At 39.9% G+C, this 15,910-nt stretch overlaps 1 protein-coding gene across 3 annotated transcripts; it reads left to right on the plus strand.

The window, feature by feature from the left end:
• Window positions 1-11,064: 11,064 nt before the first annotated feature.
• On the plus strand, window positions 11,065-15,639 carry LOC134484183 (uncharacterized). Of its 3 annotated transcripts, none has more exons than XM_063280551.1 (2): window positions 11,065-11,383; window positions 14,575-15,639. In XM_063280551.1, exon 2 carries the CDS (start codon window positions 14,642-14,644, stop codon window positions 15,605-15,607), a length of 966 nt encoding a protein of 321 aa, XP_063136621.1. In that variant the 5' UTR covers window positions 11,065-11,383; window positions 14,575-14,641; the 3' UTR covers window positions 15,608-15,639. The 3 variants fall into 3 exon arrangements, with proteins under 3 accessions (XP_063136621.1, XP_063136623.1, XP_063136622.1); XM_063280553.1 differs by having other exon boundaries at window positions 11,092-11,298; XM_063280552.1 differs by having other exon boundaries at window positions 11,093-11,272.
• Window positions 15,640-15,910: the final 271 nt, after the last annotated feature.

Raw genomic sequence — 15,910 nt, forward strand, 5'->3', positions numbered from 1 at the left:
ATAAAGCACGGTCACTACTACGTATCATAAAGCAGGTACAAGCTATTTTACATCCACAGAGGTATGATACAGTACTGTCCTACATCTATAATACTAGAGGATACCATTTAAAAGGCATTATTTGAGACTTGATTCTACTTTTCCAGGAGAGGGCCCAAAGGATGGTGTGACACAGCTTTGTAAGGAAACATACTCTAGACAGGATTTCCTTTCACTAGTGGCACACTTCTAAGGATTCATTCTCTCCATGAATGTCAGCTAAAACCGTTATTAAAAAAATGAAATATCCCTAGAACAAAACTATATAACCACCGGATTCACATGAAGATGACCTAGTGGAGACAAGCTGGACCTCACCTTACCAACAAGCTATCAAATCTGTTATGTTTAAACAGTGAGACCTCCAAGGAAGGAGATGCCTTCTTTATATTTTTCAATTCAGATGCCTTTTATCTGGTACAGTAATATTTAATTCTGCTTTCACTTTTATAATTTCTCTCTCTTTCCTCAATGCATTTTGTAAAGTCCCTCAGTTTTGTCCTTAATTTCCTTTGTTCATTAGTTGCGTCCATCCTACCCATAATTCCATTGATTGTATCCTTCATTAAACTACTGTATTTTAATATCTAGAGTCTCCCCTTCTTTTTTTTTCGATATTTTTTTTATTAACTTGAGTATTTCTTATATACATTTCAAGTGTTATTCCCTTTCCTGGTATCCGGGCAAACAACCCCCTCCCCCCTCCCCTTCCTTATGGGTGTTCCCCTCCCAACCCTCCCCCCATTGCCGCCCTCCCCCCACCAGTCTAGTTCACTGGGGGTTCATTCTTAGCAGGACCCAGGGCTTCCCCTTCCACTGGTGCTCTTACTAGGATATGCATTGCTACCTATGAGGTCAGAGTCCAGGGTCAGTCCATGTATAGTCTTTAGGTAGTGGCTTAGTCCCTGGAAGCTCTGGTTGCTTGGCATTGTTGTACATATGGAGTCTCGAGCCCCTTCAAGCTCTTCCAGTTCTTTCTCTGATTCCTTCAACGGGGGTCCTATTCTCAGTTCAGTGGTTTGCTGCTGGCATTCGCCTCTGTATTTGCTGTATTCTGGCTGTGTCTCTTAGGAGCGATCTACATCCGGCTCCTGTCGGTCTGCACTTCTTTGCTTCATCCATCTTGTCTAATTGGGTGGCTATATATGTATGGGCCACATGTGGGGCAGACTCTGAATGGGTGTTTCTTCAGTCTCTGTTTTAATCTTTGCCTCTCTCTTCCCTGCCAAGGGTATTCTTGTTCCCTTTTAAAGAAGGAGTGAAGCATTCACATTTTGATCATCCGTCCTGAGTTTCATTTGCTCTAGGCATCTAGGGTAATTCAAGCATTTGGGCTAATAGCCACTTATCAATGAGTGCATACCATGTATGTCTTTCTGTGATTGGGTTACCTCACTCAGGATGATCTTTTCCACTTCCAACCATTTGCCTACGAATTTCATAAAGTCGTTGTTTTTGATAGCTGAGTAATATTCCATTGTGTAGATGTACCACATTTTCTGTATCCATTCCTCTGTTGAAGGGCATCTGGGTTCTTTCCAGCTTCTGGCTATTATAAATAAGGCTGCGATGAACATAGTGGAGCACGTGTCTTTTTTATATGTTGGGGCATCTTTTGGGTATATGCCCAAGAGAGGTATAGCTGGATCCTCAGGCAGTTCAATGTCCAATTTTCTGAGGATCCTCCAGACTGATTTCCAGAATGGTTGTACCAGTTTGCAATCCCACCAACAATGGAGGAGTGTTCCTCTTCCTCCACATCCTCGCCAGCATCTGTTGTCCCCTGAGTTTTTGATCTTAGCCATTCTCACTGGTGTGAGGTGAAATCTCAGGGTTGTTTTGATTTGCATTTCCCTTATGACTAAAGATGTTGAACATTTCTTTAGGTGTTTCTCAGCCATTCGGCATTCCTCAGCTGTGAATTCTTTGTTTAGCTCTGAACCCCATTTTTTAATAGGGTTATTTGTTTCCCTGCGGTCTAACTTCTTGAGTTCTTTGTATATTTTGGATATAAGGCCTCTATCTGTTGTAGGATTGGTAAAGATCTTTTCCCAATCTGTTGGTTGCCGTTTTGTCCTAACCACCGTGTCCTTTGCCTTACAGAAGCTTTGTAGTTTTATGAGATCCCATTTGTCGATTCTTGATCTTAGAGCGTAAGCCATTGGTGTTTTGTTTAGGAAATTTTTTCCAGTGCCCATGTGTTCCAGATGCTTCCCTAGTTTTTCTTCTATTAGTTTGGAGTCTCCCCTTCTAACCACAATGCAATAACTAACATTTGAGGTACCCTTCTACTACAAGTAACCTAAAAACTGGACAAACATGTAAGAAACAATTATCAGACTGTAGAAAATAAGGATAGAACTGTGAAGTTGAAACGAAGAATGAAAAGGTACTTTTATTCTAATGTGCCATCGTGGTTTCTGGAGGCACTTTCTGGAACACAGAGTTAAAGATCATGCAGTGCAGAGTGATTTTGATGATTTGGGCCACATAGATTAGAAATTAGTGTAAGTTGTTATCTGAAAGGCAAGGTAGAAGAGAAAGGAGAGCTATAAAAAGACAGAATTCTAGAACATGACATAGCAGTTCATACATATCTGAGCTGCGTATATATGTAGTAAAACTCTGATGAAGACAGGCAAAGAACAACTGTGGATCTATAATCTGAATGATTCTTAAAGCCCAGACAAGGAAAGGAAATGCTTTACTTGCAATCAGAGTGGAGAAATTTTGACATGAACATATTAGTTAGCTTTTCATTACAATAGCGAAACAGATAACACAGGCTATTTACGAAGGAAAAAAACATATTTTCCTTACAGTTTTGGAGATTTAATACTAGGCTGACCCACTTTTCTGCTTCTGCTGATGGTGGTGGATCGTTTCACATCTTAGTGAATGGTGGAGAGTGGTCTTGTCTTGAACCAAGAAGCAAAGAAAGAGTGGAAAGGCTCATTCCTTCTGTAATAACCCTCTGGGGAAAACTGTTTAATACCTTGACTGGGTCAGTGTTCTATTGCTGTGAAGAAACACCTTGAGCAAGACAACTCTTACAAAAGAAAGAATTTAATTAGGGCTTGCTTACATTCTCAGAGGTTTAGTCTATTTTCATCATGGTGGGGAGCATGGTGACACACAGCCAGATATGGTAGCTGAGAGTTCTACATCCAGATCCAAAGAGAGCAGGAAGAGAGAGATACTAGGCCTAGTTTTAAGCTTTTGAAAACCGAAGCCCATAGCGACGCATTTCCTCCAGGAAGGCCACACCTACCTCAACAATACACACCTCCTAATTCTTTCGAACAGTGCCACTCTTTAAGCATTCAAATATATGAGCCTATGGTGGCATTCCTATTCAAAACACCACTTCCTTAACTCAAGAATTTCTTGTAAGGCTCACTTAACAAAATCCCCCAGAAACTCCAAATGTTACCATGCATGGACCCTTTGAGGCCACCTGAACGAAATCCAAATAACAGTACTAGAAATTTAAGAAGAGCTCCTAGAATGATTATACTTCATGGTAAGCTAATCTTGTCCTAGTTTTTAGCAAAAAAATTAAATATTCTCTAAATTAATACAATAAAATGCAAACCTTCAACAAGACATTCATAATATCCACTATCCAACTAGCATACACCTAGGCAAGCAAAATAGGAGAACACGACCACTAAGAGAGATGACAAATGACAGAAAAAGATGCAAACTGACAAACTGATTTTTCAAAAAGATACAACTAGCAGCCAAAAAAGAGAGAGCAGCTGTTAAAATATGTTCAAGAGTTTGAAAGAAAATGTGAATACAACAAGAAAAAATAATTGCCAAAATAACCAAGTGAAAATTACTAGACATGAAAAATGCATTGCAATATATTTTTCAATAAGTAGAATTAACAACAGATTACCCAGTGGAGAAAGTGTATGCTTGAAAATATAGTAATGAAAACTATCCCTACTGAAATAGCAAGAAGGTAAAAGTCATGTTAAAAAATCAAAATGGACTCAATAGTATATAAAACTATAAAATTACATTATCATATAAGTAATTGAAGTAGGTGATATAGACCATCCAGCTATTTGTATTTCTTTTATAGTAGTCATTCATTCTTCTTACGTCTGCTAGTTTTGTTTCCCAGGGGTATCAGCTACAGCATCTAATAATGCACATCAAAGAATTCTATTTCTGGGAATTATATTTCTAGTGGAGATCCCCAAATATCACAGTGATTTCCTGGAAGTTCAGGAAGTAGTCACAGTGGTCAGTCACATTAAGTTGTAATTGATCAGATCCAAGGGTTTTAAGGAGGTATACTGGTCAAGTTACTGTCAACTTCACACAAACTGGAGTCATCTGGAAAGAGGGGCCCTCACCTGAGGAGTTGCTTCCATCAGATCAACCTAGAGATAAGTCTGTAGAGGCATTTTCCTATTTAATGACTGATGAAGGAGAGCCTAGCCCACTGTGGACTGCACCACCCCTGTGAACCTGACTTCTATTAAAACAAAAAACGAAACAAACAAACAAACAAAAAACAGGCTGAGCAAGCCATGGGAAGGAACCCAGTAAGCAATGTTCCTCTATAGTCTCTGTTGTTAATTCCTGCCTCTCCTTTCCTGCATTGAGTTCCTGCCTTGGATTCCCTCAATGAGAGATCACGATTGGCACATGTAAGCCAAATAAAGCATTTCCTTAACAAATTGCTTTTCATCATAGTCCTTATTGGAACAACAGAAAGAAAAGTCAGACATAGGGAGGACTGTGAATGAAAGGCTAAACAGCAGCTGGTTATTCAACCTCTGTCCATATCAATTGCTCACCCAGCAGGACATGTGGGAAGCCTATCCCTGTATGAACTTGCATGCCTAGGAATTGTGGAGTGCTGTGATTACTATGGTGAATGACATGAGGCACTACTCAAGGCTGTACTGGAAAGAGACAGGAATAGAGTGCTTAGATGTTTACTTCAGCTACATACCGCACTTGAATCCTATGCTCCAATCTCTAATTGCTTACCTTCTAGGCAAACAAGTAAAAGGCAGTTTCAGTATCTCTAGAGTTTCTCACAGTAGTGATGGCGGAGGTAAAGCTGCTATTCTTAACTGGTTTCTCCCATGTTGATCTTGGGTTGGGAAACAGCAACTCATTTGTGAAAAACTGGAAATAAAATTCTTGAACACATACTCTGTGTGCAGACTGTGTATATTAATATCAGGCATAAACTATCATTACAGAAGAAAAATTGAAATAAATGGATGTTAAGATACTTGCATAATTTTACACAGCTGTACAAGATGGGCCAAAGATTCAAAAACAGCCATACTTGAGAGATCAAGACCTTATTCAATACCAGATATTTGGTGACTAACAACTTGTAAGCCCACAAAAGATTTATTAAATATTTGTTGAATAATGAAAGGAATGCATGCTTAGAATTATGTTGCCAGCCTCCCCCAGCAACCAATTACCTTATATTTTCATCTGATCCATTGCCACAATATTTCAGGAATAGACCTTGAATTTGGTCTTTCTATATCCATCATAGGCCAACAAATTGCACTAAAATCACATGAAATAAAACATCCAGTGTTTAAATGTATGTGGTAACAATTAATAAATTCTAGGGATACAGAAGTCCTTTTGTTGTCAGATAAGGACTAAGAAAACCAGGAATGTTAAACATGAAAAACCAGAATGTAACCTGTTTTCCACATAGGAGGCTGGGAATAGAGGTGGTTAATAGTGTAGGTGACCCAAGGTCTTACAACCAGAACTGGCAGTGACTAATAGTCCAGGTGACCTCTGTGCTATCTCTATAGCCAGGGGCTCTCCCAGACTCCCAAAACAGGGCTGGAGGTGGTTGATAGCCCAGATGACTTCTGTGCTACCTCTATGACTGATCATACGAGATCCTTCCCTAGGCCTTTAACATAACACAAAGAGCCTATCTATAGAACCCATCTACACAGAAGTGACATGTATTTTGAGAAGAGCTTTGATGTAATTATATATCATTGTGCATAAAAGATTGTATCACACCATAAATTTTTTATCCAAATTTTACTGTTCTAAAATGTGCCTAAAATAAGCTGCCCGGTGTCAGACTCTAGATATTTGAAGCAATACCAGCTACTGAGTCCTGTTGAACCAAGTCTAGCCTTGTACTGCATACTCTTCCAGCTCTGGTGTTTACAGAGACCTCCACAAACCACAAAAGAAGGCATGAAGTTAAAAGAGAGCAAGGAGGGGGCATATAGGAAGGTTTAGAGAGAGAAAGGGAAGGGAGAAACTTTGTAACTATATTATAGTCTCAAAAGAAATTTTTAAACTGTTTTGCTTTTTGCTGAGTTAACATGGTTGAAAATGTCTTTCCCAGACGAAGAACTATCCCTAATACTGGCTTGTTTGCCCTCTAAAATACCTCACAGAAAGAGGTCCTTCATAAGAAAGAACATAAAGGGCTATAAAAGTTATGGAAAGACACCCAGCCTTACTGGTTATGAATGATACATACAATAAAATTCCCAAAGACCATTTTTCTAACTGACAAAAAAATGTCAAAGGACTGAAATAACCTGTATTGGAAAGAATTCTAGGAAATAGATCTCTTAAATATAACTTGATTCACTGGAATTTAATTTCGTAAAGCCATCATAAAATGAAATTTGACAAAACCTAGCATTTAAAAGTACAAATATTCTTACCTAAGATTTTGTTTCTAGGATTTCTTTCTAGCTGCAAAAAGCTTACATTGCACAAACATACATATGGTAGAAAAACTAGAATAAATGAAATTTCTGTTAATGATGGAGTTGTTAAACACAATGGGTAATAGCATACTATAGAATAAAATGAAAAGGTGTTTTTATATAAAAAAGGCACCTAGTCTAATGAGAGACTCCAACACTAAAAAATGTATTCCAAGTAATTACTACAAGAAAACGTATATTATGTAATCTAACATTTGTGAACCAAAAAATTACATATAAAATACATATTTCCATATGCATATTAAAATTCTGAGTTTATACCAATCGACTAAATAAAGCTGATTTTGACTAGTAGAATTTAAAAGTGTGATAGGTGGTCACTTTTGTAATATTTGAATTTTGGTCACACTTAACTCTTTTTTATGTTTTCCCCTTTGTTGAAGATTGAATCCCCTACCTCATGCATGCTCCACAAGTTCAAGGTTACCGTACCACCTCTCTGCCCTATGTTAATAATTTCTGAATATGTATATATATATATATATATATATATATATATATATATATACATTCCAGTTCTTTCTCTGATTACTTCAACGGGGGTCCTATTCTCAGTTCAGTGGTTTGCTGCTGGCATTCGCCTCTGTATTTACTGTATTCTGGCTGTGTCTCTCAGGAGTGATCTACATCCGGCTCCTGTCGGCCTGCACTTCTTTGCTTCATCCATCTTGTCTAATTGGATGGCTGTATATATATATATATATATATATATATATATATATATATATATATAGAGAGAGAGAGAGAGAGAGAGACAAAGAAAGCAAAACAAATAAGACGAGAGAAAAGAATAGATATAATTATTCATTTGAAATCTCTTAAAAACAACCAAGAATCAGATGGCCCCTGCTTTATGGACATCTTTTTTTTTCTTTAACATTTTTTATTGGATTTTTTAAAAATTTACATTTCTTTTTTTTTATTAACTTGAGTATTTCTTATTTACATTTCGAGTGTTATTCCCTTTCCCGGTTTCTGGGCAAACATCCCCCTAATCCCTCCCCCTCCCCTTCTTTATGGGTGTTCCCCTCCCCATCCTCCCCCCATTGCCGCCCTCCCCCCAACAATCACGTTCACTGGGGGTTCAGTCTTAGCAGGACCCAGGGCTTCCCCTTCCACTGCTGATCTTACTAGGCTATTCATTGCTACCTATGAGGTTAGAGAGTCCGGGGTCAGTCCATGTATAGTCTTTAGGTAGTGGCTTAGTCCCTGGAAGCTCTGGTTGCTTGGCATTGTTGTTCATAAGGGGTCTCGAGCCCCTTTGAGCTCTTCCAGTTCTTTCTCTGATTCCTTCAACAGGGGTCCTATTCTCAGTTCAGTGATTTGCTGCTGGCATTCGCCTCTGTATTTGCTGTATTCTGGCTGTGTCTCTCAGGAGCGATCTACATCCGGCTCCTGTCGGTCTGCACTTCTTTGCTTCATCCATCTTGTCTAATTGGATGGCTGTATATGTATGGGCCACATGTGGGGCAGGCTCTGAATGGGTGTTCCTTCAGTCTCTGTTTTAATCTTTGCCTCTCTCTTCCCTGCCAAGGGTATTCTTGTTCCCCTTTTAAAGAAGGAGTGAAGCATTCACATTTTGATCATCCGTCTTGAGTTTCATTTGTTCTAGGCATCTAGGGTAATTCAAGCATTTGGGCTAATAGCCACTTATCAATGAGTGCATACCATGTGTGTTTTTCTGTGATTGGGTTACCTCACTCAGGATGATATTTTCCAGTTCCAACCATTTGCCTACGAATTTCATAAAGTCATTGTTTTTGATAGCTGAGTAATATTCCATTGTGTAGATGTACCACATTTTCTGTATCCATTCCTCTGTTGAAGGGCATCTGGGTTCTTTCCAGCTTCTGGTTATTATAAATAAGGCTGCGATGAACATAGTGGAGCATGTGTCTTTTTTATATGTTGGGGCATCTTTTGGGTATATGCCCAAGAGAGGTATAGCTGGATCCTCAGGTAGTTCAATGTCCAATTTTCTGAGGAACCTCCAGACTGATTTCCAGAATGGTTGTACCAGTCTGCAATCCCACCAACAATGGAGGAGTGTTCCTCTTTCTCCACATCCTCGCCAGCATTTGCTGTCACCTGAGTTTTTGATCTTAGCCATTCTCACTGGTTTGAGGTGAAATCTCAGGGTTGTTTTGATTTGCATTTCCCTTATGACTAAAGATGTTGAACATTTCTTTAGGTGTTTCTCAGCCATTCGGCATTCCTCAGCTGTGAATTCTTTGTTTAGCTCTGAACCCCATTTTTAATAGGGTTATTTGTCTCCCTGCGGTCTAACTTCTTGAGTTCTTTGTATATTTTGGATATAAGGCCTCTATCTGTTGTAGGATTGGTAAAGATCTTTTCCCAATCTGTTGGTTGCCGTTTTGTCCTAACCACAGTGTCCTTTGCCTTACAGAAGCTTTGCAGTTTTATGAGATCCCATTTGTCGATTCTTGATCTTAGAGCATAAGCCATTGGTGTTTTGTTCAGGAAATTTTTTCCAGTGCCCATGTGTTCCAGATGCTTCCCTAGTTTTTCTTCTATTAGTTTGAGTGTGTCTGGTTTGATGTGGAGGTCCTTGATCCACTTGGACTTAAGCTTTGTACAGGGTGATAAGCATGGATCGATCTGCATTCTTCTACATGTTTGAACCTGAGCTTATACAGAAAACATTCTAGGTCACAGAGCAATCAGATTCTTTTGAAGAACACCATCTTTACCACCACCATGCCCACACCCCCAGAAAATAGACCAATGTATCCAAACTTTATGGAGGTAAAAAGCTTAATACCTGAACATAAAATGGATAAAAGTATAAACATAAAATTTCTCTCAATTCTTTCCATGTTCTTGATTTTAATGTGAATACACAGAGAGAGACTCGTACACACACACACACACACACACACACACACACACACACACACACGTCCCTCACAATACATAGGAGAGGACATACCTGTGTAGAACAAACACCAGTAGATAAAGTTAAGTTGTTGAGGAGGTCTTGAAAACTCATCCTGGGAATCTGGACAGATAAGAGGTTTAAACACTAAGGGAGGGTGGGAGGACAAGGATCAGGAGAAGGCCCAACAGTCATTTTTCTTCCAGATTCTAGACAGTGCATTTCATTGTTGGATGTAAATGTTTTGTGACCTTACCTGTAAGCCCACCATCTCTCATAACAGCAACATTGTTTACTTCATCAGCAATATAGTCTTTTTCCTCTTTTCCAGATAAGAAAGGCTGAGTAGCATTTTGCAATTTATCAGGTTTATCCAAATGTACAGCAGTTTCACCATCATCATCACCACCGCCACCACCACCATCGTCATCATCAATCATCACCAAGCTATTTTTTATCAATCTTGACCTTCCAAGTGATAGGATAGATTATCTTGCTCAAAGAGCAATGAAAATAGTGAAGTGTACTAATAAATAAAAAGCACAATTTATGCCATCATTATCATAATCATTCTTATAGTAAGACTAGCAATAACTAAAATTTGACTATCCCTGATATGAGGTATTTACCTAACAAATACATAAGGAAATAGATATAGAGTGAAACAGGGGGCTATACAATCAATAGTGGAGAGTAAAGATTGATTCTTTGAACAAAAAGACTAGAAACCTCTTCTAAGAAAAAGAATGTTTCTACCAATTGAATTGAATGTCACCAGTGTGAATGTGCCAGTGCAGTTTCCACCAGGTATCTTAAGCTGAACTTTCTCATTAGCAATACCTATGCTCAGTCACCTACAATTTGGATGTCGAGAAAGTTCAAGAAGAGAGTCGGGACCCCTTAAATCCTTGCTGCACCATATGTAATTCCCTAGACTAGTAATAATCAGCATGAGCACAGAAGTTATTAGCAATGTAGAATGACAGGCTTCACCTCACACCAGTGATTCAGACTCTGTGTATTAACACAATCCCTGCTAATTCTTATTAAGGTCTGTAGGGAGCGGCGCAGCAGCTGTATGATAATGAGGTGAATCTGGCGCCCTCCTAACAACAGTACTGAGCATGTGTGGGGTTTTGCACCTGACGTCAGTCTGGCTGGGGCGGTACTATGTTAAATGGGAGTTTATGCCGCGCCAATCTCTGGAGGACAAGTAGCTGGGATGGCAGTGGGGTGACTCGTGCCCCACCAATCCCTGAAAGAAGATTAACATACTGTTGTGTATATAAGCCGAGCGGCTTTGCCGCTCAGCGCGGTAACACTAAAAGCTGTAACACTTGGAGCTGTAACACTTAAAGCTGTAACAATTAGGGCTGGCTGCCGCCGCCTCCCTGTATCAACAAAGAAGGTGTCCTAAAGTAAAGGCTGTTGAGAAAAATCCAACCATGTTGCGTCTTCCTTGCCGGACGAGGTGGGCGCGACAAAGTGGTGGCCCGTACGGGGACGAGGACATCCTCGTGGATCTCAGAACTCTTCAGCTTCAGGATGAGCGACGTCGGAAAAGTTCCCGGTAAGGGACGATAAAGTTCTCTGGAGGTGAGCAGAGACGATGGAAGCCTTGGTTTAGAGGCTAAAAGGTCTGCAGTCTGCAGCAATGTTGTTTCCAATGGATCCTTTGTGGGTAAGGCTTGTAATTTTGTTTATTTTTTTCTTTGTGTGGGAAGCCGTTAGAACAGTTTGGACAGGTCAGAGGGTCCTTGCAGAGCATCAAGAAAGTATGTCCGAGGGAGAAAAGGTCCCAAAGAAAGAAAAGAAAAGAAAAGGAGATAAAAGGAACAGAGAGAAGGCAGAGATAAAAAAAAGAGGATAATCAGGACCAGGAAACAAATAAGATATATTCTTCTTTAAAAGCCTTGACCTTAGAAATGTCAGACTAGAAAGCATCACTGACAGTTTAGAGAAAGTGAAACTAAAGGTAGAACCATCGGGTCTGGGGCCTCCCACAGAGCAACAAAAGGAAACACGGGACTCGACCTCAGTTCCACCACCAGACTCATATTGACCCCTCGAATGGGAACTCAGGTGGTGGATACAGATTTTAAAGGCCCCAGTAAGCAGAATTCAGAAGGATCACAGAAATTGAAAGCATGTACAAAGATAAAGATTTGGGGTAGTGGTAGTGGTCAAAAGAGGACACGGTAATAATGGTAAAATGTTTTTGTGTATGTGTTCTTTTAGAGTTATGTTAAAATCTAGAGAAGCAAAGTCGATTCTCATAGATGCTTTTAGTCTTTGGACCCTGACTAGAGACAGTTTACACCCTAGGCAAGAGAGAGAATGTGGTTGAGAAAAACAGTCCTCCCGAACTCTCTACAGATGCTTTGACAGAAGAAGGAAATGAGCTTAAAGTTTTTGGAGCTCTCCTGGGAACAGAAGGAGGTGGGAGACGTCTTGCCTCCTTGCTAGCTCCTATTGGAGAAGTGCTTGTTTCTGGTTCTGGGTTCTTTAGGTAGGATGTCTGGGTTCCTTTGGTGGAACACCATCTAGTTCTTTTCCTCTGTGTCTATTGTTTGTCCTTGGTGCACCAAGCTGTTGATGTATGTCAATTTATGTCTGGGTTTTGCTTCTCGTTGCTTGAATGTTTTATGTTTCATGTTTAAGAAAAAAAAAGGTTAAAACTTTAAATGCTGGTTGATTCACCCATTGATGTAGCTTTAACTCCTTTCAAGAAAGGAACAAATAAATAAAAAGTTTCAATTGGCTTTTGGAGCCTGCATCTGTAGCTAGAAGCCTAAGTTGGCTGGGCAAGCTCCCCAGGGGGGCTGGCTAAATGTTTATACTAGCCGCCCTAGAAGCGCCTATACAAAAGTGGTTAAGGTGCTTGAAAACAATCAATTGTTCATAACACCTGAAAAGGTTCAAATGGGCCAAATGAGAGAATATTTAGGAACTAAAATCACTTCTCATAGCACTTCTCCTCAGAAAATTGAACTACTAAAAGATCATTTAAAAACATTAAATGATTTTCAAAAATTACTAGGAAGCATAAATTGGATTCAACCCTATATTAAAATGCCCAATGTAGATTTACAACCACTTTATGAGATCCTGAAAGGGGATTCTCAGCTTACTTCACCCCGTGTTTTAACCAAGGAAGCACGATTATCCTTGAGGAAAGTTGAAGAAAGACTAGAAAAGACAATACTAAAAAGGTACAAGGAAGAGGAAGGTCTGCCTTTGTATATACTGAGAACCTTTTGTCAACCTACAGGAGTATTATGGCAACAAGGTCCACTTCTTTGGATTTATCCCCATATTTCTCCTAATAAAACCCTTGAATATTACCCTTCTGCTGTTGCACAGCTTGCTGTATTAGGCGTTAAATCTTGCATTCAGCATTTTGGTATTTCACCAAAAAAATTATTATACCATATACAACTGCTCAGGTAGAAACATTGTGTACATTGATAGATGATTGGGCCATATTGCGCTGTAGTTTTGATGGAGAGTTTGACAATCATTATCCTAAGGATCCGTTGCTACAATTTTTTACTGAACATCCAGTGATCTTTCCTAAGATCACTGCCTCAGAGCCTTTGTCTAGAGCGTTAGATATTTATACAGATGGCTCCAAAACAGGTGTAGGTGCCTATATGGTTGATTCTCAAGAACCAGTATTAATTCAATATAGTCCAGGTACCCCCCAAATTACAGAATGTAAAATTGTATTGGAAGTTTTCAAAAGATTTCATGATTCTTTTAATTTAATTTCTGACTCTGCTTATGTGGTTAATGCAGTGCACTCACTTGAAATTACAGGGCCAGGGGTTGGGGATTTAGCTCAGTGGTAGAGCGCTTGCCTAGGAAGTGCAAGGCCCTGGGTTCGGTCCCCAGCTCCGAAATAAAAAAGAACCAAAAAAAAAAAAAAAGAAAGAAATTACAGGGCCAATTTGGTCGACTAGTACTGTATGTCAAATTCTTTTAGAATTACAAAATTTGATTTGGGCCAGAAAAAATAAATTTTTCATACAACATATTCGAGCCCATACTAATTTGCCTGGTCCCATGACCAATAATAACGCCCTGGTGGATGCTAGTACTCGTAGAGAGTTTATTTTTCATGCTGCTCCGGTTGATCTCGCTAGAGAATTTCATCAAAAGTTTCACGTACCTGCCTTTACTCTTCAACAAAAATTTAAAATCTCTAGAGCTACAGCTCGTGATGTGGTGTTAAGTTGCCAGAATTGTGTTCAATTTCACCACCCTCCTCATGTAGGGATTAACCCTCGTGGTCTGATCCCACTAAAACTTTGGCAGATGGATGTCACACACATATCTCAATTTAGAAATTTAAAATATGCTCATGTTTCTGTTGATACATGTTCTGGTATTATACATGCTACTCTGATGACTGGTGAAAAGGCTCATAATGCCATTAGCCATTGCTTAGAGGCATGGGCAGCCTGGGGAAAGCCTGATAGTCTCAAGACAGACAACGGGCCTGCCTACACTACAAAGTCCTTTCAGGCATTTTGCCAGACAATGCAGGTCAAACATACTACAGGATTGCCATACAATCCCCAAGGTCAAGGAATTGTGGAAAGAGTACATCGTACCTTAAAAGAGCTGATAAAAAAACAAAAAGAGGGAATTGCCAGCAGCCGAACACCAAAAGAACAACTTTCTTTAGCTCTTTTTACTCTAAATTTCTTAGTTTTGGATGCGCATGGCCGCTCTGCTGCGGATCGCCATGCTGCTATTACACCTATAACTAATGCAGAAGTAAAGTGGAAGGATGTCTTAACTGATAAATGGCGTGGCCCAGATCCCATGATCTCGAGATCTAGGGGAGCTGTTTGTGTTTTTCCGTAGAATCAAGAAAATCCAATTTGGGTACCTGAGCGCTTGACTCGAAAATTGCCTTCTGCTCTTCCTGAAGATGAGACTACGAACCCTACTATTGCTACTGGGAATGATAATACAGGTTAATTCGATCACCCTGTGGGCTATTGCCAGATCCTGGCCAGTACCCATGCCAGTCCATAGCAATTCTACTGTTTTACCAACCTTTTTCTCTACCTCCTGTTTGCGTGATGTTCCTTGTATAGTGCCAACTGGAGAAATGCCCCAACGGTATGCCGCCACTAACGTTTTTCTGTTGCATACCTTATGTTTTACCATTAAAGACTCTTCCCTGCCCTGTATTTGGTTACGTAGAGCCACATTAGCTAATTGGTTGAATCCTATAAGTGACAGCACAATGAACACCGGGATCATCCTGGCTGCTCTGAGTCAAATTGCCCAGGGAGTCTCTTCACCCAGCGAGGACATGTCAGTCAATAGTTCTGCTAATCTGAACATTACAACACTAATTGTGATGCATAATTGGAGTGTTCCATCACGCCCAGGGCAAGGTAACTATGCACAGAATAGCTCTACCCGTCGTAGAGTCTTACCCGCTTGCCCCCCGCATCAAGAGTTTCCACCTAATTTTACCCCATGTCAGAGTCCATTCCATAGAACAAAACAATTCCTACCGGGATTTGAATTTTCCCCTCCTCTTGGCCATGTACAGTATGACTGGGGGGAGAATAAGACTGGCAAGCATAATCTCTGGCCTTGGTTTCAATGGGTGCTGTCCAATGAGCAAGGGGCATATACATCCCTGACCCCCTTTGCTAGGTTGATGGGTGAGAACTTCACGCTGTATAATGTTTCGGCTACCAGAAAAAATGATACCAGGTTGACCAATATTCAATATAATAACCTCTTGGAACATAATACTACCACTAGTACTTCAGTATGTGTTAGATCACCTTTTTTCTTTCTGATAAGCACTAATGTCAGCAATGGTGTTTTAAATTGTAATAGCTCTGATGTAGTCTGCTATTTAGCTGAATGCTGAGATGGCAACAATGAAACCTCAGTGATGGTCAAGATTCCCTCCTTTGTGCCAATCCCAGTGGAGGCAAACCCAGATAGTTTTCCTATTCTTAATTTGCTGAGAACCAAAAGAGATTTTAGAATTACAGCAGCCATAATTTCAGCCATCGTGCTGTCTGCTGCCGCAGCTACCACAGCTACAATCGCTATGACCAATCAAATACAGACGGCTGAGACTGTCAATCAGATTGTAGAAAGAACTACAATGGCGCTAGAGATACAAGAAGAATTTAATACTCATTTGGCATCTGGCCTTCTATTAGCC

Source organism: Rattus norvegicus, chromosome X, assembly GCF_036323735.1.
Source record: "Rattus norvegicus strain BN/NHsdMcwi chromosome X, GRCr8, whole genome shotgun sequence".
NCBI lineage: Eukaryota > Metazoa > Chordata > Mammalia > Rodentia > Muridae > Rattus > Rattus norvegicus.

Bases quoted from the DNA above. Each gene is read 5' to 3' on its own strand.
- LOC134484183 (XM_063280551.1), top strand. From the start codon at position 14,642: ATGAGACTACGAACCCTACTATTGCTACTGGGAATGATAATACAGGTT.